The 27,719-nt window shown below is 41.0% G+C and overlaps 1 protein-coding gene across 16 annotated transcripts in view; it reads left to right on the top strand.

Moving 5' to 3' along the window:
* Positions 1 to 4,218: 4,218 nt before the first annotated feature.
* The window catches only part of PCM1 (pericentriolar material 1), a 48,577-nt gene continuing 25,076 nt past the window's right edge, over positions 4,219 to 27,719 (top strand). For 2 of the 16 annotated variants that reach the window (XM_033160398.1, XM_033160390.1), the window contains exons 1-18: positions 4,220 to 4,314; positions 9,474 to 9,585; positions 10,196 to 10,441; positions 11,654 to 11,926; positions 12,686 to 12,856; positions 13,369 to 13,485; positions 14,723 to 14,911; positions 16,179 to 16,356; positions 17,171 to 17,280; positions 18,438 to 18,654; positions 21,316 to 21,517; positions 22,554 to 22,730; positions 23,637 to 23,797; positions 24,105 to 24,325; positions 25,047 to 25,195; positions 26,560 to 26,689; positions 27,086 to 27,202; positions 27,294 to 27,484. In XM_033160398.1, coding sequence (XP_033016289.1) covers positions 9,490 to 9,585; positions 10,196 to 10,441; positions 11,654 to 11,926; positions 12,686 to 12,856; positions 13,369 to 13,485; positions 14,723 to 14,911; positions 16,179 to 16,356; positions 17,171 to 17,280; positions 18,438 to 18,654; positions 21,316 to 21,517; positions 22,554 to 22,730; positions 23,637 to 23,797; positions 24,105 to 24,325; positions 25,047 to 25,195; positions 26,560 to 26,689; positions 27,086 to 27,202; positions 27,294 to 27,484 — 2,945 coding nt within the window. In that variant the 5' untranslated portion in view covers positions 4,220 to 4,314; positions 9,474 to 9,489. The other 14 variants (XM_033160405.1, XM_033160400.1, XM_033160407.1 and 11 more) reach the window with 10 other exon arrangements.

Raw genomic sequence — 27,719 nt, 5'->3', positions numbered from 1 at the left:
TTTCCTTCTTTTTGATTTTTTTTATTGCAAAAGGAATCAACTAAACATTAGCCCCTCCTTCTTGCCCCCGCTTTTCCTGCCAAAGGAGGGGAAGAGTCCTTGCCCAAGATAGTCTGGAAGGGAGATCTACAGTTCTGCGGGGATGATAAGGCAAAACAAAGAGAGATTACAGACTAAAAGTGGACATGACCATCCAAGGTGTATTATAAACTATTACTTCATTCTCTGTTGAAGCTTCGTGACTTTTTTGACAGCTTTATTTGTGGCATGAAGTCACCCTCAGAATGCAACTGCAAAAAGAGATCACGTTTTTAGATCAAACATGAACATTATCCATACTTTTAACATTTTAGGCAGAACACTTTGTGTTAAAAATAAGAGCTCATATGGGCAGAAAATCATTCTGTCTTTGAAGCCTCTAACATGGCTTGGGATTCCTGACTGCTGACACATGCATTAAATTAAAGCCATAAGGTGTTGAGAAAGCAGTTCAGTATCAGGGGCATTTCAAACTGCAGAGGAATGATTGTTTTCAGATGCTCTTTTAATTTTTAAATTATTAATGCACATCATGCCCTCAAGCTTGTTTTTGCAATGTGCTCTCAGAATTTGGCACTTATTCATCTTACTTCCTGCAACAGTGCCTAAAGAATGGAGAATGTCTAATTGGACCGGGTATTGAAGAGTATTAATACAAAATAAGTAAAGAAACATTCTTTATTAGGTAACTTTCTGGTAGTGTAGTTGTGCAAAAGGTTTAAACGTTTTACAGAACTTGTCCTCACTTTGTCTGATCAACGGTTGTTTGAAACCTCACATACTCCTGCCTGCATTCTTTGGATGTTTCTTTGGATAAAGTCCATTTTGGAACAGGATGTATTCAGGCTGATGAAAGGGTTTGTGTGTTCCCTCTTCCCCTTCCCCGCCTTATTTAGGAAGAACCATTTTACAATAAGATTCACAGAAACTAATTAGTCTGAAAGGTGAAATTCCCTAGAAATATTTCAAGCCCACATGTAGATAAAGCAAGACACTTAAGAGCTTTTGGTTTTGAGTTTGGCTACCAAATGGTGGTATTCAGGACAACCCAAAGTACGGTGATGAGTGGCCTGGCAGGTTGTTGTCACTACTGCCGACACATACCACAATCATGGCAAGCTGTTTCTGCCACTGCTGCTTCTGCCTCCTAGCAGGCTTCTGCCTGGCAGTCCCAGGTTATTTGTGGCATTGACTCATTGACTTACTTTGGATTGTCCTGAATACCACCATTTGGTAGCCAAGCCCAAAACCAAAAGTCCTGTTGGGATACATTTTGGCTTGCCTGCTGATGAAACTAAGTGTGTGATGATTGATAATATTGTCATTAATCCGTTTTAGACCCCTAAGTAGTAGCAGTTGCCAGGACATTGTCTTTGCCTCTGTATAGTTCCATCCTTATTGAAAGACATTGTGGTAGATTGCAATGTTTAGCTGGTGATATTGTGCGGTGAGTTATTGCGATGTTGAAAACCAGTTATCGCCTAGCCCTTACACAAATTGTGATTTGTGATATATTGCCAGCTCAAATATTATGAAACAATTATCACAATGTGATCTTCAAACTGGTTTTGGACAATATATCAATATGTCGCCCAGCTCTATTTACCATACACAATAATAAAGATTATCCCAATGCAGCACTAATTCAACTGTTAATTCATTAAAATATATAAAGGGAGGGCATAGCCAGTAATTCAGTTAATGATATCCCAAAGTAGACCCCAAGATGAAGACATTACTAATTGGCAACCCACTTCCAATTTTATACCTAAACTCAAAAGATCAGAAACCTCCTCACAGTTCTTATGGTAGCTGCTTCCTTATTAAGGCTCCTAGCAAGCAATCACTCTCTCCTGTTTTACGGGACAGCTCACTCTTCATTTGTCAGCAATGGCAACCTTTTTGGAAAAACCAGGCACTTCTGGTGTGTTTATGTAAATTAGGTAATGTACTTTGTTCCTCTCTTTTAAATACATGCAACTCTCAACCTATGTGGGGGTTATGTTCCAGGGACAGCGCCTAAGGTCAAAATACATTGAGTTCAATGGTGGGTAGGATTGTCAAAGTCTTTTTTTTCCAAATCCCTGCCCCATTTCCACCCCTTTTAATTTTTTTATTTGCCATAGAATATTGCTGAATGTGTGCAAGTTAAATGCATGTAAGTTGCAAGTTACCTGTATAATAATTGCACTAGCATCAGAAGTTGCTTACTAACACTGGAAAAGTATTCAACCCTTACAATGAAAGCTCTGTATGTCTTGTGCATCATACAGTACTGTATAGTATACAATCTATAAACGCTCAATAATATTTTAATAAATAAACATGGAGTTTCCTTACATTCTTCTGCCACCTACTGGACAGATGGATTTTTTATATTGGCACAATACAGAATCACATTTAATCTGCTCAAGATTAATTAACATTGCTTGATAAAGAATAGAACATCATCTCATAAGAACTGTAAGGGGGTTTCTGATCTTTTGAGTTTAGGTCACTTCACAGAAGTTTGTGATTTTGTGAGCCTTAGCCTGGGTTAAAATCCAATGGAGGATTCCCTTGTTGAACAAGCCAGACAGGACAGTTCCTTGGTGAGATAGATGCTGCTGAAGGTCTTTAGTCTATTAAATGAAGTGGTTTTGTGCCAGAAAGCACACGAAACTCTCCGCTGTAGGCTCAGGTGGAATCTATTAATAATAATAATAGTAATAATAGGTAAATAAATCACTTATTAATTGAATAACATCCCCCCCCAAAAAAAACCACCCACATCTTAAAAGGGCAGATGATATCAATCGAATCAACCAAAGGCATTGTTAAAAAGGAGCGTTTTTTGCCTGGCGCCTAAAGGTGTATAATAAAGACTCCACTGTGTCCGCTGTCCCTCACTCCAAGGAAACTGAACCCTGGGTAGGCACCTGAGCAATCTTGCATTGCTCGGGGATTGAGGTGGTGTGCCATGTTTTTGTTTTTTAAAAGTGAGCCTCTAAGTCTAAGCCCTTAACAGGGCCGTCTGGAGGACTCGCGTCCCGCCAGGCAAGGCCAGACGCAGCGGGCAGCCGGAGGGCGCGGAGGGGCGGGTGGGGGACGCTGCCAGCTATGCTCCACCTCCCCTTCCTCGGCCGAAGCGGCAGCGCGGCGCTGCCGTCCAGGGAGCCCTGGCTGCAGCGCCAACGGGAGGCTCGCCGAAGGCCTCCCCGCATCCGCAGCCCAAAAAGAGGTGGGCGAGAGCGGCGCTGCCGGCGGGGCTGGAGGGCGCAGGCGCCCTCCTCAGACCGTGGCATCTTGCGCCAGTAGCCTCAATGACTAAGACGTCCCTGGCCCTTAAAGAAAGTTAAGGAAACGAAATGAGCGCCGCACCTCATAGTCACCTTTGACAGGACTTAACCGTTGCTGGGTCCTTTACCTTTTTTAAAAATGGATAACATATATGTTGCTATTCTGCCTTTTTGAATACATATTTTATATGTGTGAGTTTATATGTTTGTTTGTGTGTGCGTGTATATAAACACACACACGCAATTGCATTTGTAACCTCCGGGTAAATAAATGAATAAAAATAAAAGCGCCACCTTTCTTCCTTTTTCCTGACAGTCAGCGAGCTCAGCCCTGATGGACCAGCTTCCAGAGACCAGGAGAAAAGAGTGGAAACAATTCAACCATGCGCAAAGGTAGCATCTCCGGTAAAAGATGTACTGCTAGTAACCGGTGATTCTACTGCGCCTGTCTATTGAACCCGCGGTTTCTGACAGGAAAAACAGAAGAGAAACGCAGCAATTTTATCAGCCAATGCGAAAACCTATTGCAGAATCACCGCAATCGGCGGCCCGAGACTTAGCAAGGAGACTTAGCATGCGTGCGTGCACTTTGATAAAGCCCCTCAGCAAGTCGGGCGATTCCCCACGCAGAGTGGCAGAGGTAACGCCGCCGCTCAGGAAGCCCGATATCCCACAATGCAACGCTCTCGGCCGCACAGGATCGAACTACGCTCCCCAGACTCACTCGAGCGGAGGGCCGGCGGGCGGTTCGCGAGGGTGCCGCGCGCGCGTTGCGCTCTGGGAAACGTAGTTCGAACGCACGAGTCTCGCTCGAGGCGGACTCTCCGCCGCCTCCGCAACGCCCGTCGAGGAAGAAGCGTAGCCTCCGGAGGACCGGGCCACGTGACCCGGGGAGGGGACGAGGAGGAGGAGGAGGGGGCGGGGAAGAGATAAAAGAAGGCGAGGCGACGGCGGAAGGGCATCTCCTTTTTCCCGGTGGAGGGGCAACTAAGTAACGGTACGTATCCGTCCGCCGCCTTCCTTTCACCAAGATGGCGGCGGGGACGACCGTTGGAACGGGGATGTGAGGGGGGACCCCGTCATGTAACAACCCTCTCGCTCCGTTTATGGAACGAGGACGCCGATGGGAGCTGCCGGCCGAGAAGGGCGGAAGGCGGAGAGGTACCCCCTCAAAACGAACAGCCCTTCAGAGCCCCCTGAGGTGGGAGATAACAGGAGGCAAAACAAAAAGCGCGCGCGTGTTATGATGGGGAGGGGTGCCTCTGTGGGCCCGACTGAGGGAGCGCGCGCCTAAGGAATCGCGCGCGCTGGTGCGGAGGGGGCGTGTCCACCCGCTCCACCTCGAGAGCCCCGCGCGGCGCCCTTGGTAGGCTCCGCCCCCTGCGTCTCGTTGGGAGAGGGTGCCTTGTCTCCAAGGAGACGGAGCGTTCCCTTTCCTAATTGGCCCGAAGCCAGGCTGCTTGGATCGTTCGGGTCCCGCCCACCCCCGCTTTGCTCCTCCTCCTCCATCCCCTCTCTGCCGCCATCCGGACTTTGCCGCCGATCTCAAGGCAGGAGCGGGGATTTCTGAGCCCCTGGCTCCTCCCCTCCAACCGTCTTTCTGACCACGCCCCCGAGAAGCGGCAGGTAAGGAGGGATCGGCAGTCGCGCTAGGGCGGCCGTCGTTGGAAGAAGAGCTCGGGGCCCGGTTCCCTGCCCGACCGGGCCTGCACAGCGCCGACCGCGGGTAATGGCTCGGCTAAGATCGTTTCCTCGCGGTTGCCGCATTTTAGGGAACTGAGTTCGGGTCCGCCGCTGTAACTGGGGGGGGGGCGGGCATCCCAGGTTGTTTCCCAGTCTCAGTAATGCAGTATAGGGGAAAGGGGCTGGCTTTATGATGAACTCCGAAGATCGTGAGCTACGGTTGACCAGGCCAAAGAATTGTGTCGGGGTCTGCGTTCGAAACTCCCATTGTTCCAGGTGCAGTTTTGCGACCAGGGATTTCATTCAGTCTCTGAGCTCTGTTGTCTTAAAACACTCTGGGCCTAAGATTTCAGATTAAAACTGCAGAGTGGAAGGAAAAGAGGACCTTTTTCTGCCTCCCCACTTGCAGCTACTCTCTGAAGAATAGACCCTCTTAAGAATATTACTGGGGTGGGCAGGTGAAGAACTAGACCATGTGGGAAATGAACATAAAATTTTAGCTGCATTCATTTTCAGCTTTGTATTCTTGTTATTAAAAAAAAGTGCCCAGGCATTCCGTTGTTGCTCCCATAATCTTAAGTTTAAGGGACCATTTATCTCCCAGTTTTCATATCTCAGTTTCTGAAACTGGTTAGGGTAGGTGCTTCCTGTTAACCATGGCATCTTAAAGCTCTCCTCTTTGCTGCTGCTTACACTCCTGGTTCTGCTAAAACTGCCAGAACTGAAATTTAGGAAGCAATGTGCCATTATATATGCTTAACTGCAAGCTTCTTATAGCAAGAGGCTTATTTGGGTGGCTGTAGTCCAGCTTCAGTGCTTCCCAATGGTAGCCAACATTTGATTATTTATTACTATAGCCTGGAGAGTTTAGTTGGTCATAGGATGGTGCTAATAATGCCAACATTGCAGGTTCGATCCCTATGGGACAGCTGAATATTCCTGCATTGCGGGGGGGTTGGACTTGATTATCCTCAGGGTCCCTTACAACTCTGCAATTCAGTTATTATTTATTAAATTGTATACTACCCTTCAACCAAAGATCACAGGGTGGTTCGCATGAGTACAAGTTAAATAGCAGTGCCTGGTCTGCGTATACTTTTCTATATATTCAATCAGAAGTGCAAACCAGTACTTCAAGTTTAAAGCTGCATACCTTTTGTTACCTTTCCGACATAGAGCAAGCCAGTTACAAGATTGCAACTTCGCTGCTGCTGCCTTCTTTGTCCCGAGGTTGTTTACAGAGTGTGCTAGGCAACCACCTTGCAGTCTTAGGATGAAGGACGGTGTACACATTTAATTATTATTAATAATAATAACCCTCTGTATGTAGTGACAGTAATGTACAACAGATCTTGTTGCTTGAATCTGCTCTAAAATTACAGAAAATACTGTAACAGTAAAAATTAAAAAATCTTAGCGAGATCTAAGAAGTTCTTCCTTGTTTTGAAATTAATGAAAACAGTTTTAAATGCATGTGCGTCTTTAAATGGTTTTTCTTTTGAGAGCTGAGGGTGGCTGTAAATTGGGCTGATATAAAGTGAATGCAAAATATCTAGTTGGTCAGGCTAACTGGTAGCTGGGAAAGACTATTAGTTACTTTAGAGCAGGGGTGGCCAACTTCCAAGAGACCTACTCCCTTTTGGGGGGTTCAGGTTGAGGTTGTTGAGCTTTTTTTAGGAAGGAAAGCCATCCATGTTTTGGGGGGTTCGGGTCAAAGTTGAGCTTTGTTTAGGAAGGAAAGCCCTGTTTTGGGGGCTTCAGGGCAAAGATGTAGAGCTTTTTTTTTAGGGGAGCCAAGGTTGCTGAGTTTCTTTGGGGGGAGCCAGTGATCTACCACAGACGTCCAGTGATCTACCAGTAGATCATGATCTACCTGTTGGACATGCCTGCTTTAGAGTATATAGCACAGTGGGGGGTTTTGCCAGTTGCAAATGATACTTGTGTTATCGATCAGGCAAGAACAACAGTGCCTCACTACCTGTCTTTTCATTCCTGTTATAATCATGGGGCGTATCATATGTGGAAGATAATTTTTAATGTAAGGGGGCAGACAGATTCAAAAGGGAGCAAGAATTTGGGGTCATTGACAGCCTGATCCTTGAGTTCAGTTGTGCTCATTTCCTAGTAAGTTTGATGGGTGCAGTGCTTTCTTATATTTAGCCTCCTTTGGAAGGAGATCTCTGTATTTTTGCAATATTTGCATTTATTTACAAATATACAGGTTGAACAAAGATACATCAGGAGCACTCAACCTGAAGTCCACTTCTTTCACATTAGATCTCTAGGGAGACAGCAAGCACCCCAGAGGCTGTTAGTTTTCAGAGTTCAGAGCTAGCTCTCTCAGCCTCACTCAAATGGCAGCCTATTCTTCTTCTTTACAGACATCTTGCCCCATCGCCCAGGATAGGGACTTGGTACAGATGGCTATCAAGCTTCCAGAACAGTCTGTATTGTGAGCCATTTACATGTTACTTCCCTAGCAAAGGAGATACTTGGCAACATTGTAAGGACTGTTAACGCTGGTGGAGGAAGGGGGTGCGTTGGGTGCGGCCCACCCTGCGTGTCATCCCTGAGGGGGGAGTGATATCACTGTGCCGCCGCCCTGGGATGCTCGCCCCACCCCTACAGGCGGCTAGCCCCGCTCCTGGGTGCACAGCATGTGCTCTGCTCTGGGTGCCAGAGCACCTAGCTCCACCTCTGACTGTTAAGGCAGTCTCCTGGATCCATTAATCCTTTCCTGTCCAACCCCAAATCTCTTGGAAGTACGTATAGGATTTCAGCCAAAGGTTATCAGGATAGCTTTTCTGTGCTGACATTTTGGTTATGCACCTTTGTGTGTGACATCGGTGGACAAAAGAGTTCTTGAGGCTGACCTTAGATGTTGCCAACTGCTTATAGGACTCTTACTTTGCATAATTTGATCTTAACATTGCTGTCCATATTTGATGACTGCAGTTTGGGGTATTGAATTGTGCTGTATCTGTGTTACATTTGAAATATGGATGGATCTTATAGGAAAATTCACCATACTTGTTTTGGCTTTGTGATGTCTGTTGTTGAACGAAGACTTTGGACGTGGGGGGGGGGGTTGTACCCATTTAAAATATTTTTCTACTGCTCCTTAAACTTTTCATCTTTCCCTGCTGGATCCTGGCATTGCACTGTTATGTGAATTAAGCTTTAATTTTAATAGGGTTTTAAGGCTGCATTCTTATGCATGCTTATGTGGGAATAAGTCCCATTGAACCCAGCAAGAATTACTTTTGAGTAAACATGTTTAGGATTGTACTGCAAGTGTTTCAGGATCAGGGCTCTGGGATTTAGTCAGTTTTCCTCTGTGCAAAACAAACTGGAAGATGGAAATTTAGAGTGTGTTATGTGAGTTTGGTAACGATTGAAAGTACAGTACTGTAAACTTGTTATATGTTAGATGTGCCATCTCTTAGTCTTTCTGGAAATTAAAAGAGCATGGCAGGGCAACAAAGCTTTTATAAGAGGATTCATCTGGAAATAGCCGCTTGGAAGGTGAAGAAGAATGGACTAGCTGGAAAAGCAAGTAAGAAAAACATGAATACATGAAATCTTGCTATAGTTTATACAAGTAAGTTCAGTAGGGATTTAGGTTGATTTAGAGTTTAATAAAAGTGATTGAAGCATAATTGGTACAAGGAATGTGTGTGCTTCTGTTGATATTTGAATGCTTACAGATTATAGATTGCAGTCCTGTCTACACTTACTGGGGGTAAGTGGCATTGAACCCTGTAGGACTTATTTCTGAGTAGACATGCATAGATCACACTGTTAGCCTTCAGTCTTATTATATTCACTTACTTTGGCAGTAAGTGCCATTAAAGATGGTGGATTGGAACTTATTTCTATATAAATCTGCATTAGTTAAATATGCTGCATCCACTGAATCAACTCATCCTTGTACAGTGGTACCCAGTGTTATGCACACGATCCGTTCCGCATTGCGCTACGTAACACGGGCGTGTGTAATGTGAACGCCCCCCCCCCCAGGAAAAAACCCAGAAGTAGCGTTATTTGAGCGCTTCTGCGCATGCGTGAAGTGTGCAGAAGCGTTCTGTGCATCTGGGGGTCGCACGCACTCTGGAAACGCTTCCGGGTTGCAGGCGTTCTTAACTCAAACGTCCGCAACATGGGGTGTGCGCAACATAGGGTTCCACTGTATATGAAACAAGTTTAGTATGGAAACAAATACCGTATCAAGTTTAGTTTGCAGAACCAAACATTAGAGACCAGAGCTGGTTCAGAAATAATGAACCATGTGAAGGCGACATGAACTAACTAGCCTGTGTGATCCCAGGACATGTGCACAATCACTCACATAGGAAGAGACCATTGTTTCCTGTTATATCTGACTTACCCAATGTCTAGCATTTAGTACAGACTGGAAATGTGGCCCTTTTAAAGTGGATTTGTCTTATACAGTCATGGTATCTGTTTATTTAGTGGTGAATAACATAACATGGCAGCAGGAGGCAGCCCTTTTGAAGAAGGAATGGATGATCGTGACTTACCTGGCTGGAGCAATGAGAGCCTTGATGATCGATTAAACAACACGGTAGAGCACTAATTTCTTTTAATACTTATTATTTCTGTTAACATTTATTATTATTAATTTGTATACCACCCTTCATCTGTAGATCTAATCATGGTTCACAAGAGAAAAATACAAAATAAAAACAAGAACAAAAAAATGAATATTAAGCTCTTCTAGATACAGGCAATGACCGATTTACGCACATCTGAATGGTGCGCTATCACGGATGGACCTGGAAGTGGGCCCAATACGTTATAAAGACATCACAGAAAGGGGCAGAACAGAGAAGGGTGGACTTATGTGTGCTTTGCCGACGCCTGCGGGGATTTGGAATGTAACCCCTGCACAAAATGAGGATTGCCTGTATTGACAAGTGGGTTCCACAGGCAGTTTTAAAGATATATGATGCTTCTACCAAAACTATATAAATATGCTTGAAATCAATTTCACAGTGTTGTTGAAGAATGCTAGTAGATTGCAGCACGTTGAACACTTGCTTTAAAATGGAAGTTAAAAAAATTAATTAAAAGGCAATTTGTATGGTATTGTGAAGAATCATGAATTTTAAGTATTAATTATTCTTTAACAATGACATACGTGGTTTTGTTTCTTTGTTTGTTTAATTTCTAAGGGCTGGGGTGGTCAGCCAAAGAGACCCAACAGATCTTCAGAAAAAAACAGGAAAAAGGTTACCAGTGAAAGTGAATCAAGACTTACTAATGACATCTCACCAGAATCGACACCAGGAAATGCACGGAAAAAGTCAAAGACGCCTCATACTTTCCCTCATACAAGATACATTACCCAAATGTCTGTTCCAGAGCAGGCAGAACTTGAAAAACTTAAACAAAGAATAAACTTTAGTGATTTAGATCAGGTATGTGCTTTGTTTTTACTAAAGTGACCTGGGTGGCCTCCCTAGTTTCCAAGTTAAGAAACTCAGGTGTCTAGCCACTGTCTCATTTTTATAGAGAGGCAGGAGGGAGGTGCAGAAGTTAGCATGAGCCCAAGTGCCCTGCTGTGCACTTTGCAGCTAAATTTTAATCCTGTCTGATGAGCAGAGAAAAGGTCAGTTGCAAAGTCCACTGTCAGGCACATGGGCAGCTGTTAGCTTCTTAGCAAGAGTGACAGAATTGCTTGCCTCTCCATATTTTCCAGTTATGGCTGTAGACACTATCTTCATAACTTAGACTTCATGTGTAGGTAGGAAATGAGCCAACTGGATCCTCAGCTCCTCTGTGATTAGCAGCTGTTCAAGTACCTTGTTGTGTTCTCTACCGCAGATAGAGGAAACCTACAGTTAACAGCATAAAAATTGTTGATCTAGTCTCACACTGACCAACCAGATGCCTATAGGAAGCTCACAAGCAAGAGATGGGGGAGCAAAAACTGTCTCCCACTTACGTTCCTCTGTAACTGGCATTCAGAAGTATATTGCTTTTGATACTGGAGGTGAAATCATCAGTATGGTAGCCTTATCCTTCATGAATTTATCCAATCCCCTTTTAAAAACCATTCAAGTTGGCAGCCATCACTACAACTTGTGATAACTAATTATGTGTTTAGTAACCATGGGCTACGTGAATAAATCTGTTCTGAGTCTCCCACCATTCCACCTCATTGGATGATCTTGGGTTTGAGTATTTTATGTACACACACAAATGCACAAACACAAAGGTGGGGTGGGGGGGGGAATTCTCCCAATTCTGGATCTCATGGCAAGGTGTTATGTTGGCTACAAGTCAGTAGGATATGGGGCCAGGCTAGTGATGGAACTCCACTCTGTCCCCACTCCTTTCATATTAGTAGCAGGAAGGGAATGAAGAAACTAGGGAGTTAAGAGTAGGAAAAGGAGGGTGGGGACAAAACTTAAGCTGGGAGAACTTGGAGGATATATGACTATTCTCTACAATGTTGTTTTGCCATAATAATGAATTCTTTAATCTCGACTCAATGCAACTCAATTCATTGCTCTGAGAGGAAAAATGGTCATTCAGTTTTTTATCCAGAAGAACCCCACAGTTTCTTAACTGGAGCAGTGTTTGAAAGAAAGCTGTAAGTCATTTTGTGGTCTTTCACTCTTATGTAGAGAAGCATTGGAAGTGATTCTCAGGGCAGAGCAACAGCTGCTAACAACAAACGCCAGCTTAATGAAAGCAGAAAGCCATTCAACTTCCTGTCACTGCAGATTAATACTAACAAAGGCAAAGATGCTGCAACAAGTTCTCAAACACAAGAAACCGGGGGATCATCGCAATATAAAGACTTATTTACAGCTGCCTTGAGTAAGGATTTGTTACAGAATTGTCCTGTCTCTTTTGAAGAAGATGGAAGAGGTGAACCAGCAGTGGACAGTAGTCAGGTGATATTAATGGTTAAATTATCCAATTCGTATTAAAAAAGATATTTTAATTAAATATTTAATGAGTGCTCCTTAAAATAGTATTTTTTTTCTTGGTTTATTATGAACATAAGGCAAATGTATGCTGAGAAACTAGAGAAAGAGAGCACACAATGGATGTATTACACTTTTCTTTTTAAAGAATGTATTCAATTGAAACGTTTTCATCTAGGGGCCTAGAAACTCAGTTAAGCAAGTCCTGTTAACAAAAAATGGATGTTAAGCAATTGGACTGGTTTAATTTATTTCTGTAGCATTTTAAATATCGTAAACATTTTTAAATTAAAATGCAGGATTGCTACCTATTTTATCAGTTTAAAGCATTATTGTACTGCTTTATATACAAAATATAAAACAATAAAATCAGAATTTCAGAAGGCAACTCCATATGCCAGCATGGCTTGTACGCACTTAAGTAATGGTAATCCCCATTGAACTAGGTCTTGCTTCTAAGTAGACACAGGATTGCACTGTTAGAGTAATAGTCACAGAAGTGCATTTTTAATTGTTGTATGTAATGTTTGTGTATTTTTAAAAAATGGATCTAACTTTTGTAGCTGGTGTAACTTTAGTTTTGGTGGTGTTTATATCCCATATGGGTTTTGTTTTACAACACATATTTTTCCACCCATTATTTTTCTAACAACACTTTAAACTTGCTACATCCCTGGTATTTGCCCATCACAGATTATTGACTCTACTGTTTTTTTTGACTTTCAGATTGTGAGCAGACTAATTCAAATTCGTGACTATATTGCAAAAGCCAGTTCCATGCGAGATGATCTAGTTGAGAAAAATGAGAGATCTGCTAATGTGGAACGCTTATCACATCTCATAGATCATCTAAAAGAACAGGAGAAATCATACTTAAAATTTTTGCAGAAGATGCTTGTAAGTTGGATAGCTTAAATGCCTCTTTCAAATGGTGTGAAAAAATAGTATGGGGGATGAATCTAAAACATAGCTTAAAGGTAAAGGGACCCCTGACCATTAGGTCCAGTCCTGTCCGACTCAGGAGTTGCGGCGCTCATCTCGCGTTACTGGCTGAGAGAGCCGGCGTACAGCTTCTGGGTCATGTGGCCAGCATTACAAAGCCGCTTCTGGTGAACCAGAGCAGCGCATGGAAAAACCGTTTACCTTCCCGCCAGAGCGGTACCTATTTATCTACTTGCACTTTTTTTAACATGCTTTCAAACTGCTAGGTGGGCAGGAGCTGGGACCAAGCAACGGGAGCTCACCCCATCATGGGGATTCGAACCACTGACCTTATGATCAGCAAGCCCTAGGCTCTGTGGTTTAACCCACAACGCCACCCGTGTCCCTAAAACATAGCATATTTCCCCCTTAATGTTCCCTTTACCCCATTTATGTAGTTTTTTGTTTATGCCACTAAAATATTCCAGGCTAGAGAAAATGAGGAGGAGGATGGTCGGACTATAGATTCAGCTGTGGGATCTGGTTCTGTAGCTGAGAGCACATCGCTAAACATAGATGTGCAGTCTGAAGTTTCAGATACAACGGTAAGCTTCTTTTTAGTAATTAAGGTGCTAGAGATGAAGATGCTTTTCTCTCTCCAGATAACTTATGTTCTGAATCTGAATTTTAGTCCAGGAAAACTTTTTATAATCTAGAAATTCTGGAAACATTAAAATCAATGTAACAATTTTAAGTCCTAAAGGCCTGGATTCTAACTACAGTGAAACAGAAAACTGGGTTTTCCTCTCTCCCTCCTGCTTCCCACTGTAGCCAGCTTCCTATCCCCAACTTCAATATCTCCTCCATGTAGTCCCCCTTATCCCCAACATGAATAGCAATGCAAAACTTAAATGTTTTGGGATACTATTCACCCTTTATTCAGTATGTATGGTCTGTAGACAAAGGCTACCAGGAATTAAGCACAAGGCAGGTTTGAAGTTGAAGCCATGTTACTGCACATTCCTCATTGCCTAAACTATATTTAGGATTCTCTTCAGAATGATGTGTTAAAATCTGTTTGCAATCTCATTCCTTGTTTATTTGTACCTCGTTGTTACTAAAAGTATGTATAAGCTTTTACAGTGCAGTCCTGGTGAGATGCTTTGGACTATAGCCATAGCTTCTTAGTTGGTAGTTTATCCTCATAGCAACTTGTATACCCGCAGTCATAATATTTTTGTCACAGTCAAAAGACATTACATGTGCCACCATGCAATTTATTCATTTTTGCAAATCATTTGTTATTGGGGTTCCCCTACCTACCCCATGACACTTTGGAAGAAGTTGGGAACCCTTCTGCCAAATCCTCAAACAGCTTCTTTCAGCTTCTGAGAGTTTAAAAAGCAGTTAAGAAGTTTGGTGGAAGGAGCCATATACAAGGAGATTCAGAGATCTGCTCATGATGCATGTGTCCTCTGAAACGTAACATTTGACATCTTTAACATTTTGTAAAAAGAAATCTGTTGAACCATGCCCATGTTTAATATATTTTAAGTCACTGGTCTTCAGTGGGTTTGGGGGTTTAGTTGGTGGGTTTGGGACCCTTTAGTGGGTTGTGCTCTGATCCAAGGTGGGTCTGAACAGGAGCACTACCACCATGCAAATATCTGGTTAAAGATTACGAAATGGTTCCCCAGATGCATGTTTGGGTTAAAAGCGGGTCCTGCGTAATATGGTATGTTGACAAATTACAACTGGAGTAGGCCAACGGTATTTTAAACTTAAACTATGCTTAGCAGAAATATATGTTCACAGTCTAACTTACTAAACTATTTGATAAAGGAGGTATCTTTTAGTCTGAGAGCTCGGCCCTGCATTGAGGACAAACTAGGGAATTCAGCTTCTCAAGGACAGGTTTCAGACATGGCCGTTACAGCAAGTCCAAATGTGAAAAATGACAGAGCTGCTCTGAATGGCAGCGAAATCTGGTCTAGTAGGATTAATAGCCAAGAACCTGGATTACTCTCAAAGGTACACTACCAAATATTGCCTTGGACATCAATATAGGGGCGCTCAATCTGTATTCCTAGTTTTTCTTTATAATAAATACTCCGTAACAGCAGTTTGATGTGCATTCAATAATTGCTTTTTTTCTTTTAAAGACTTGACTTTATGCAGTACAGTATTTATCTGTGAAGTTATTCTTCTGTCTGCTTTGCTGCATTTGCATTTATTTTTTTAAAGGCCTGTTTGAACAAATATGTTAAAGAATAATGTTGCAACAATATTTATCTCAGCTCAGATATCTTCCTGTCTCTGTCAGGCATTGTTCTTGCTCCATAAGAAAATAGTGTTAATGTTGTATATATGTTGTCATTATAGTAAACATTTTATCATTTCCCTCCCCCCCAAAAGGTTGCTTATTTCTAAAATCGTAATAGAATGTGGGCTCTGGACCATTGGCATGATCATAAGTTCTTACCCTTTAATTCTGTGGGGTTGTTTGGATTTGCTTTTTTAACATTTCCTTTTTTAATCTCTATTTCTCTTCCCCATTCCAATTATTTATCTTAAAACATTTAAATGAGGAATTAAAGATGAGGAAATTTATTTTGTGCTTGCATTTTTGGGAAGATATTTAAGCTGTGTGATAAGAATTCTGATTTGGTCTTTGCTTCTCTTGGTGGCTTTCTTTTTCTCCTCAGTTTTCATTTGTTATACAGGATTTTACATAATCAGTGTTGCACTGCATACCAATTTGAGTAGTTTTCATTTCAGTGGAAGTTGTATGTTTGACTATCTCCCATTGAAATAAATAGAACGACAAGGCTCTTGTTGGATAACTCTTATTTGTCATTTCATGGAAGGTATTATGCAAGCCCTTTTTAAATAGAAAAGGCAGGTTCATATCCAAATATATTAGTACTATCCTATTAACATATGGCAATAAGGCCTGATAAAAAGAGTGGTACTTCTTTGTAAGTATAGGATTTTGCTGAGAGCTTGAAATGGCATACCAAATTTTAGCATGGTGTTAAAAGGATTGAATATAACTCCAATTAATACATTATGAGGTGGGAAGAAGCAAGTATATCAGAAAACTGGATTTTGCTTCCACTACATTTTAAGATAATAACATGGATTCTTCTTTCTGAAAAGAAAACACCATACATATTTAGAGGTTCAGGTTTGTTTTCTCCACACCGAATGTCTAAAAAATTAAGTTACCGGGTAATGGGCAGCTGAATATTGATCCCATTTATTTGATTTTGATTGTTATCCCTTTATATTTTTTCAGGCTAGAGATCCTCAGCAGGAGGCTACAGAAGAGCTTGCAAATTTGAAGAAGCAACATGATTTATTGAAGAGGATGCTACAACAACAGGAACAACTGAAAGCTCTTCAAGGGAGACAAGCTGCTCTGCTTGCACTACAGCATAAAGCAGAACAAGCCATTGCTGTCATGGATGATTCTGGTATGCTGAGGTTTAGATACCTGAACAAAAGTCCTCTTCCTCTGCAATTAAATGATTGATTTGATATCATAGAATCAGGGTTTGAAGGGACCCTGAGGATCATCTAGTCCAACCCCCTGCAATGCAGGAATATTTTTAGCTGTCTCATATGGGGTTCAAACCTGCAACCTTGGCATCATCAACTCCACACACTAACCAACTGAGCTAACTTGAAGGTGTCAGATGTTGTACCTTTTCTTGCATTTCCAGTAATTAAATTATTCACTTTAATGGTGGTGTTTCTTAAATAAGAACCTAAGAAATCTACTCCAGAGCATGTTAAATGAAATAGGTTGAGAATGTGCATTCTGGTTAATACCCACATATTCAGAGTAGATTCGTTGAATTCATAAGACTTAAATTATGGGCCTGAATTGTGACTGTTGGGTAACACCCTCTAGTTTTTAGCTTTCCTCTGAGCTGAAAACAACACATAAGAGTGCTTTATGTCACATGAACAGCTTAAATAAGTAACAGTGATAGGAGAATCTGAGAAACATTTGGAAAGTGGCAGACAGTTAGTGTGGGGCATGCTGAATTCTGTATTATGATTAAAGTTTCTAGTAATCAGTAGAAAATGAAGTGGAGTTGCAGTCTCCCAGAGGAAAGAACAATAATTTCCACATCTTTAACAGTCTTTCGGATTCCGCAGTTTGTTACATGAATGCCTTTTCTGTATGCCATATTTTGTATGATTAAAAAGCCTCTGTTTAATAAGTTCCAAATTTACTTAAGCACTTCAATAAAAATTTCCATTTTCCTCTCCCACCTGTAGTTGTAACAGAAGCGACTGGTAGCATTTCAGGAGTGAGTCTAACATCAGAGCTGAATGAAGAATTAAATGACTTAATTCAGCGCTTTCACAACCAGCTTCATGATTCTCAGGTACGCTTTTTATATTGAGTGTGTACATGATTATATTGCTAATCAAGTCAGTCTAAAATGGCTTGCTTTTTGCTACGGAGAAATCTATTTCAGAAGTGAGCAATATAGTATTGATTGTTGCCGGTTGCTATTGATTTCTTTATTAGCACTTGCCATGGAATCTTTGTTTTTAAATTTAAGTTAAGTTTATCCTGCCCTTTTGCCAAAAAGGCTGTCAGGGCAACATATCAATAGAAACAAGACTGTTGGGCATAGAAGTCCAAAAAGTATGACAGAAAAGGGGAAGCTGAAAAAAGCAAAACTGCATATCAGTTTCAAAGGTTTAACAGCTAGAATGGAAGGTGGTCTCTCAGCAAAACGGTGTTCTGTCAGCAAAGTAACTCTGCATCCCATCTTTTCCTCTCCTACAGCCTGATGAATATTGCTAATGTGTTTGCATTGCTGAAGTGTTTTTTTCTTGAAATGCCTTCTGTTGAAAGTAATGTGGATTGAATTTGTTTTCATAGAACCATAGAGTTGTAGAGTTGGAAGGGACCCCGAGGGTTGTCTAATCCAACTCCTTGCAATGCAGAAATTTAGTCTCCATCTTTTTTATAAAACAAAAACAAAACACTTCAACAAATCTACTTTCATTAAAAAAATTCTCTTGATTTGTTTGGCTGCTTTGAAAGGAAAATGGTGGGTGGACTGATGCAAACTGTGACAACTGTTTTGAATTTTGTTACATGAAATGCTTAAAAACTATAATCAAAAATAGCCATTTAAAAAAAAGATTACAGCACAATTCCAAACATATCTGAAGGAAGTCCCATTCAGTTGAATCCAGGATTCCCTTCAACAGAACTCTGCACATCAAATGTTTGCACAAGTGGAAGGGAAAGGAAACATTTTTTGCCAATTCATCCTTCTCCCTGCAGCGCTGAAAAGCTGCTGTGGTAGGTTTGGGGAACCCTTGAAACAGTGTGGAAGGTAATCTGGGGGAGCTACTAGAGAACAGGGAAATTGTTTATGTTGTCCAGCTCTCTTTCCAATTGTAGGAACTTCTGCTGGATCTCAATCCCTTCTGTGAATACAAGGCTTACTCTCCCAAAAGTGGTAATAGGATTGTAGTGTTAAGTGTTCTGAAATTAACTTGAATAAAATGTGTCTACTTTTAGGTTCAACCTGTTCCAGATAATAGAAGGCAAGCAGAGAGTCTTTCTCTAACCAGAGAGGTTTCCCAGAGCAGGATTTCTTCTGTGTCTGAGCATTTGTCTGAAGAAAAGGCCCAACTCTTCAGTAAGATGGTAGCATTGCAGGGTAAAAAGCAAAAAATGGACAAATTGTTAGGAGAATTGCACACACTTCGGGACCAGCATCTAAACAATTCATCCCGTAAGTAGCATGCAATCTGGTGGTGTTTTTTTACAGTATTTTGTTTGTTACTTATATGAATTGGTGGAAGTATTTTCAGTTCCATTCTCTTTCTTCCACCTTCCCCAAACATCCATTTCCGTAGTCAATCAATCAGAAGCTGAACTGGGTTCCACACAGTCACAAAAACAAATTAACCAAAAAAGTCTCAAAAACAAAAACGCAAAATAAGTAGCAAAAACAAAAGGGCCAAACTTAATCTGTTCTGGAAGTCTGTTTGACTTCCGATATGTTCGAAAACAAAGGCACAGTTTCTGATTGGTGCAGGTGCCCCAGAAACAATAGCTGACAGCCGCATCGGATATTCAGCTTCTGAAAAACGTTCAAAAACTAGAACATTTCTGGGTTTTCAGCGTTTGAGAACCAAGGCATTTGAGAACCAAGGTACCACTGTATTTTGTTAAGGATGCTGACCTCACAGAGCTACAGTTCCTGGCACGCGTAACAAACCAAAGTTCCCCAGATTCTCCAGGACTGTTAAAATTGTATAATTGTGTGCTGCCACCAGGTACCTGAGGGGGGTTGCTCAAGCCCTATCCTGACCAGAAACTACCAATAGATTGATTTTGCTAGGTTAGGTCTCCTTTAGACATGACTTTCCCTGTTATGTCATAAATTAAGAAGTTGGTAAGGGAGAAACTGCTAGAAGTTCATGTTTCAATGTTCACATGATTATATTTGATACAATCTGGTCTCCCATTTTGTCTTTTATTGAAGAAGAACAGGGTATTTTAATGCCATCATCATCACAGAGGTGTCTGTGGAGGGCATATATTCATTGAAAATCTTAGCTTTCTTTTGTGTGTTTTTTTAAAGGAACCTAACTGTTTGTTAAGTCTGACACCAGAGTTCCTTCTCTAAAAATCCTTACCCCTCTGTAGGCTTTCTTAATAATAATTACTATTATTTATATGCCACCACCTGACTGAGTTGCCTGGAGAGTCATGTTTTAGACATTTTCCAAAAAAAAAGATTGCCCAGATTTTTAACTGATTTTATATCAACTGCTTTTTGTATTTTTACTGTTGCAATAATAAATGCTTATGTTTCTGATGTTTTTGATTTGTTTTATATTTGTTTTATGGTTCTCTTGTAGACTATCTTGAAAATCTAGATTAATATTTTTAAAAAATAAAAAAGTAAAAAAAAGAATAAGGCTGCTAGATGCATGCCACTAGTCTGAGCCTTCAGACAGTTTATTTTTTTTGGGGGGGGGGTATCCAGATTACGCCTCTTTTCTCTATGTCAATACAAAATTACAAAAGTCACTCATACTCCATTCCACACTCCATGAGTTCCAGCCATAGTTAAGATGGAGAAACTGCCACCCATGATACCACTCATAATACCAAGGTGCCCAGTGAGATCTGACAAGAATAACTGTCATGAATAGATGCAAGCCTTGACATAAGGCTTCTGATTGTCAGCAGATACTTGTGACAGTATCAACTGGCAGGAGTTCTGCCATGGGCATCTTGTCTGTGCATTCAAGCTAGAATGCCCACCAAAAATATTACTATCAAAGCTCACGATCAAGCAGAACCGAGTCTCCATCTGGTAGCTGCTCCCTCCTGATGGGAGCTAAAACCATTCTGATGTCTAGCACAGCACAGCTTATCAAATGAGAGTGGAACTCAGTGGCAGATGGGCTCCACAACACTTAATTCAAGCCCAGAGAATGAAGCCTTGATGTAGCCATAATCCAAAAAATGGTTTAGCTGTCCGGCAGCAGACCTAATCACTTCTTCTCCCCTGTCAACCACAAACGAACACACTTCTCCATGGAGTGAGCGGAGGCAATAGATGCTCTTACAGCCCCACATCCATGAAATGTACTCTACACTTTCCCCATAACGCCACTGATGCAAGGGAACAGGCCTCAGTCACCTTAGTGGCACCCTACCAACCATGCCACCTGTGGTTTTTCGTATTCCTTCGCTTAGCAACCATGCCCCTCTGAGTCTCTGCGGTCAAGGCCAACCCTCTTTTTTCAAGGCTCGATCAGACACTCGGACCTAGTATAGCTGCAGCTTGCCACCTGGAAGCTTACAATGATCACGGTACAGGTTTGGGTACCCAGCAGAATTGGCCAACGACATTCTGTCCAACAGGAGATAGAAAAATCTATTGGAAGGTGGAGCTGGAGGAAGAAAGTGGACCACAGGTGAAAAAAGGCATTAAAGAGTTATTGGGCTTCTGACAAGCAGACTTACATTAGAATTCAGGTCCACTACTCTGCTATGACAAGCCTCTGCACTGTCTGTGGTCCTTTCCAAGTCAGGCTTCAGACCTCTAGGGCTTCATCCCCATCTTAAAAGGTTTTGTCAGTGATTGGTCAATCATTTGAATTTGGATATGGGTAAAAATAGTTCTAAACAGAAATGTCCTCTTTTTTTTACGTGTTATCTTAGGAGTGAAAAGGGGGGAAGCCATCTGAAGTTTTTATAAGCACTTGTATTCTTTATTTTTAATTCTGCTTGATTTAATCTGAGTCATAGTTTTAATTTATTAATATAGTGTATTAATATACTAGGGTTGCAACATTTAATCATGATAGAAATAGTCCTTCAGAGGTTTTTGCATAAAACAAGATGAAATATAGTGTCATCTTCTAATTTGCAGTCTTGCCAGCTTCAGGGTCTCCTCAGAGAAGTGTTGATCAAAGAAGTACAGCTTCAGTAGCTTCTGCACCTGTAGGAATAGCAGCTGCTGTCAATGAAGAATCTAACAGCTTAGCATCATCTGTTGCCTATCATCCGGATTCTGTCACCTCACAGAATGACAGCGAAGAGGATGACAACTTAAATCCAACAGAAAAGCTACAGTAATATATTTTAAATTTTTGGATAAACAGTTGGTTAGTTTGGTTTATTAAGCAGTTACCCATGGTAGATATTTGAGAGGTACGATATAAGAAGGGGCTTTAAAGACACAAGTGCTTCCTAACAGTTGTTTTGAGACAGACTGCACTGCAATAGATAACCATTTAGTTAGGTGTTCAAACCGATTGAAGATAAAAGCCAACTTTGGTGCTCGATGTTAATTTAGGTACTTTGGTACTGAACACTCAATTGTCCGCGTACATTCTTGTTTAATTTTTTGATGAAATAAACTTAGCTGCTATACCTTGTGGATACACATGCACAATTCAAACAATAACTTGGCCATGCATTAATTATCTGTAATGTGCTCTTTTCAGGATGGTTGAAATCATATGTTAAACTAGGCTCTGAAAAACAAAGTATTGACAACGGTATGAGAGATTGTATGGGAGTTACAAATCAGGAAGTATGGTTCAGATCTCAGCTGTGCCAAGATCTCAATAGATAGCCTTGAATGTGCTGTTCTCTCAGCCACAGTACCCCATCTACAGTTTATAGAAAATACTGACCTTTTTATATTCTTGTAAGAATTAAAACAATATAATGTATGTGAAGTGCTTTGAACACCTAAATGAATGCTGCTGATGGCCAGATTCCAAAGTAACTACTTAGATGTCTGGCATGGTGTCGTTTAGCTACTCTTGTCATAAAACTCCTAGTCTTGTCAACTAGCTAGCTCATACCTAGTCAAAGTAATCAGAAGTTCCCATCTTCTCTCTTTCTCCCATCCTCCTAATTTATAATATTTTTGTGGCTCCACACACACACACACACACACACACACACACAATTTTCCCAGTGCATATCAAGAGAAACCTGCTGCTTTGTCCAGAACTAGATTTTCCACAGATAACTGCCAACTTCAGTCATCCCAGGGTTGCACTTTCCTTAATGTAAGAAAACAATAAACATGTATCTCAAGTTGCCCCCACACCACTATTCAAAGCAAGCTGACAGTTGGACCTCTTTCCTTTGTAGGAAGTTGAATGAAGTTCGGAAGAGACTAAATGAATTGCGTGAACTAGTCCACTACTATGAGCAGACATCTGATATGATGACAGATGCTGTAAATGAAAACACTAAAGAGGAAGAGGAGACGGAAGATTCAGAGTGTGATTCAGACCATGAGAATCCACAGCCAGTTACCAATATTAGGTAGGTTGGTTGCTATGGCTGTTGCCTCCTAAAGTGCTGTTGCTATAATGATAAGAAATAACCTTAAATGTAAGCTTGCTATAATTATTGATCTTGTCAGAAATACCTAAAGTCTGACCTGATATTTATGAGAAATGGGGGAAGGAGCATTGCAAACTTAATTTTCTCTTGCTTTTTCTCCTGCAGTAATATGTAGGGTGTACCAATATGTTAATATTAGCACAATATGTTATTTTTCTTCTTCTGGTTTTGTTTTGTTTTTCTCTCCCTGCTCCCATAACTCAATTCTCCCAACTTTTGTATGCTTGGGATTTGGGAAGCTTTGAGAACTGGGCTTGTTAAGGTGATTCACATCTTCTTCCATTAGATAAATTATTTCAAAAACAAGACAAAGAACCCACTATTATTATAGTATTAGCACAATATTTATTTATATCCCACCATTTCCCCAGACCGAGACTCAAGGCAGCTTACAGATAAAATATAAACTGCTAAAAATATAGACTTCTGTTTTTTAAAATGTAATGCAGGCACAAAAAATTTAAGGATTCTTATCCACTGTTGTTGAATGATTGTATTGCTGCAATTGGTATGTTCAGTTCATTTTTGATACGGTATTTTTAAGAATAGAGTTTTAGTTAGGTCAGTTATTTTTGCTGTGGTAAGATCTAATATTAGGAACAGAATGGGTTTCAAAAGTACCAAACCAAAGGTGAAGGGAAAAGAAAGACTGGTAAAATAAAGATTTTAGAGGATCATAATTGTTTTCTAGCGCCACCTATCTTGGATTTTGTAAATATTTCATTCCCAATTTTTAATTTAAAAAATCTCTTCTGTCTTGGAGCTTGTAAAAAACCTAAGGGTACTTAAAATTTAAATGATGCTTAATTTGGTATCTTCCTCTAGAAATCCACAGGGCACCACTAACTGGGGAGAAATGAATTGCAATAGTAATAGCAATTTGCAGTGTGGAACTAATAACAGAAATGGAAGGCATCTTAATACATCTTGTGAAATAAACAACCGATCTGCTAATATAAGGATGCTGAATATGCCCTCAACTTTAGGTACGTTTCAAAATAATATATTTTGCAGAGAATGTGATGTGTGGCAGTATTCAAGTCTTCTTAATTTATTAATCACATGGGGATTAATCAGTTTACTCTCTAGATTTGTGTATGGGTAAAGTCCATTTCTGAAACAGAACACATACACTGTTTTTAGAAGATATGTGTAAGAATGGAGAGCGGCTCTCTTAAGGTGGTGCTTTCCATCTGTAAATTTTGTAAGTCCTTTTTTAAAAAAAGGTTGGGCATATTTAAAAAAATTGGTTGCCTAGATTATGTGATTTCAGTTCCTTGTGTGTTCTTTCAGATTGCCATTATAATAGAGAAGATGGCGGTGCAGATATTCCACAAGGTGAAGATGACATTGATGCTGAAGCTGATCGAGCCAGTGAAGCTTCTCTATCCAGCCGCAGAACCAGCATAGCTGAGGAGGCTCCTGCTGATGCGGAATTTGAGCAGAAGATCAACAGGCTTATAGCAGCAAAACAGAAACTTCGACAACTGCAAAACCTTGTTGCTATGGTACAGGTATGTTTTCATTTAATAAGTTCCTTGCCAGTGTGCTAACTTAAACTAAAGTAATGGGTAGAATTAAACGTAGGGCTAAGGAGGTCACTCCATCAGCCCTAGCATTTCCACTTGAGTGATGGAACACTTTCCCCTTCCTTCTCCCCATGTGCTGCTTTGAGGGGTTCTCCCAACCTGCTAGAATGGATTTTGGGGGATGGAGGAAGCCCCGCTGTGCTAGTGGGAATCCTTGCGCTGGCTTCTGCCATCAACTGCATAGTTTAATCTGGCCCAATATTGTGTGTGATTGTTCATTGTTGTCGTTTTTCGTACTGTAATCCGGCTTCATCAGTAAATGATGAAATGCTTTTAAGCTGTGGAAACATGAAAACTTTTTTTTCAGTATCTGAAGGTATTAAATAAAAATTGTTTCCAGCTCTCGATTACAGATGGTCTCAAAAGTTGACATATTTTTAGTATCATGAAAAAGAGGGAACCTAGTAGCAAGCAATTCTGAAGGTTTATTTGGGACATCTTCCAGTCATATTAAAGCATTTTTAGTTGTATTGATTTCAGCAGGAAAGTGTTGAAAACATGCTTAATCAGTGGGACTTTGACTCCGGTGCACCGGACAACAAAACTGCTTTGGGTGGCACAAGAGAGAGAGAGACAGAGAGAGAAAGAGAAAGGAAAGGTGGAAGCCTCAGTGAGGTCATAGCTGAAGACACTGTTTCTATTTTAGGATGATGAAGTGGAACCAGAGGCTTCAGGACAGGGTAACATGGATCAGTTCTTTGTGGCTGAAGAGGAAAAAGCACAGCAGCAACCAAACAATACTCGAACCAGTGCAAACAAGTCCCAGAAAGGTGTAGTTCTGAATGAAAAAGCAAGGTACAGTCTCTTTCACATGCATTAAAGTTAATGATGGGGCAGATTTAATGACTGAATTTGAGTGGGTTATATATAATGTGAGAGTTTTTGGAATCCACTTGAATGCTGCAGACTCCAAAAAGGGCAGGGCTGCATCCAGTGCCTTTCTGGAATTCTAGGCTGCCATCATTCCTTTTCTTACTGTACTTACAGGTCCCAAACACAATGCATTCCATGGCAATTGTTCATTAGGCAAGTGTTGACATAACAAGTCCACAATTTCCATTATTTCCTATGGAAATATTTCTAATCTGGGATCTTTCTCGCCCCCCCCCCTTTTTTTTATTCAATGGTTTCTTCCTGAAATGGCTGTAGCTAATCAGCAAAAGAGAGAAAGGGGGGAGGGACTAATTTGTCCAATCTCTCCTGCTCAATTTGTCAGATCTCTCTCACTTGCTGCTCCCCTCCCTCCCTGCCTGGTTTCTGCCTGAAAATGACTTCTGCTGACCATCAAAGCAGAAACAAGCAAGGAAATACGGAAGCGTGCAAACTCCAGATGTTCAGGTCTCTGAATCTGTGGTGGTTATAGTGAGGATTTGGCATAATTCTTTACATGTGGATAAGTGAATTTTAGCCCAGGGAGCAGGCAGGATAGTGTACAGTGGAACCTCAGTTTTCGAACGTACCAGTAATCCATTCCGGAAGATTGTTTGGCTTCCAAAAAGTTTGAAAACCGAGGATCAAAGGGCTGGGTGCAAAGTCAATGGGGGAAAATGAAAAACGTGCCTCGGAAGCCATTCGGCTTCCAAAAATGGTTCAAAAATAGAAGCATTTACTTCCGGGTTGTCATCGGTCGGTTCCAAATTGTTTGTTTCTAAAGCATTTGACAACCGAGGTTCCACTGTACCTCCCATGATGCCTGGTTACCCATACATCATTTTTGAATGAGATTGTCTAAGGAATGTGGAGTGTGTGGCCCTCCAGCTGTTCTTGGGAGTCCGACCCTCAACAAGGGATGATGGGAGTTGGAGTCCGGTAACATTTGGAGGGCCACAGGTACTCAACTCCTCAGCTAGGGTCTCATATACCCTTTCTAATTTAGGTGGGACTGTCTTGGCCATATGTCCTTGCCATTGGTTTGTGGTATATAACACTCTCACTTGGGAGTGCTGTGGAACTGGAAGGCCTTGCCCAGTACAGAATTGATTGGTCTAAGAAGAAGACAAATACATTTTAAACTTCAGCAGTGCATGTTCTCCAAATTAATCTATTTTTGCTTTTGACAAATTAGTTAGGAGTAGGGAATTGCCCAGTTAGATGTCTGTAACCACTTCAGTTTTTTTCTTTGCAGAGAATGATAACATGAGAATGCTTTATTGTTGTAGAGAGAAATTTTATGAAGCCAAGCTTCAGCAGCAACAGAGAGAATTGAAACATCTCCAAGAAGAAAGGAAGAAACTGATAAAGATCCAAGAAAAGATCCAGGTGTTGCAGAAAGCTTGTCCAGATCTTCAAGTAGGTAGAACGGTGGTTTAACACGAGAGAGGGAAATATAAAATCCCAAGGGCAACCGCAAGATTATTAACCCTAGCTTTTATTCATTTAAACAAATAGCCCTTGTGGTTATAAATATGAGTTTTGAGCATAGGGTTGCCAATATACTGAAAGGTCAGAAATAGTGAGAAAAAGATGTGTGCTTGAAAGATGGTGGGTCTGTAAATAGCTGGATGAGTAGTTCAAAAGCTTGGAGCATTAGTTCGTAGACATCAGTCTTATGTTGGCTTGCAGGCTTGTTGAAAAATAATGAAATTGACTGGAACACTAAAAAGCCAGTGATGCCACAGATCTCATTAACTTGATAAATGTTCTCATTCAAATATTAATAATGTAATTTTAACACTTTATTCTTAGTTGTCATCTGGCGTGGATAATTGTCCTGGGAATACTCCAGCACCAGCTGCAAATGAAATCAGCGCAGCCAACAAGATTTTGGTGCAACCGGAAGAAACAGCCACAATCGATACTGAGGTGCTTCATATTCTTGTGTATAAAACTGCGATAGCATGTTTTTAATTGCATTTCATTAAAATATTTTCTCTTAATATTTTATTTTAAACAGCTTTGGTCTGAGATGCGCAGACATGAGATTTTGAGAGAAGAATTGCGACAGAGAAGAAAGCAGCTTGAAGCCTTAATGGCTGAGCACCAGAGGAGAAGGGACCTAGCAGATACTACATCTGCTTGTGCTGGATCTACTAAAAGTGATGGATCAGAGACCCAGTGCACTCCCCAGCAAAGCAGAACAGAAAAGTAAGAGAAAAAGTAAAATACCCTGCTTTCTCATCTAATGTATTATTTAGGTTGTATTCACTGCAAAGATAAATAACTTTTCAAAATTGTATTTAGGTGTGTTACTTTTAAATGTGGCATAATTAGAATAGCCCATTCTGAATCTGAGCATTGCTTTCTGCTAACCAGTTTAAGGAAGGGAAGAGATCCCCTCTTATCTCTTCCTCCCCAACCCCAGTAAACTTACACTTGATCA

Source organism: Lacerta agilis, chromosome 9, assembly GCF_009819535.1.
Source record: "Lacerta agilis isolate rLacAgi1 chromosome 9, rLacAgi1.pri, whole genome shotgun sequence".
NCBI classification, from domain to species: Eukaryota; Metazoa; Chordata; class Lepidosauria; order Squamata; family Lacertidae; genus Lacerta; species Lacerta agilis.
Note: the sequence above shows the minus strand (reverse complement) of the source record. Positions and strands in the feature narration are given on the sequence as shown.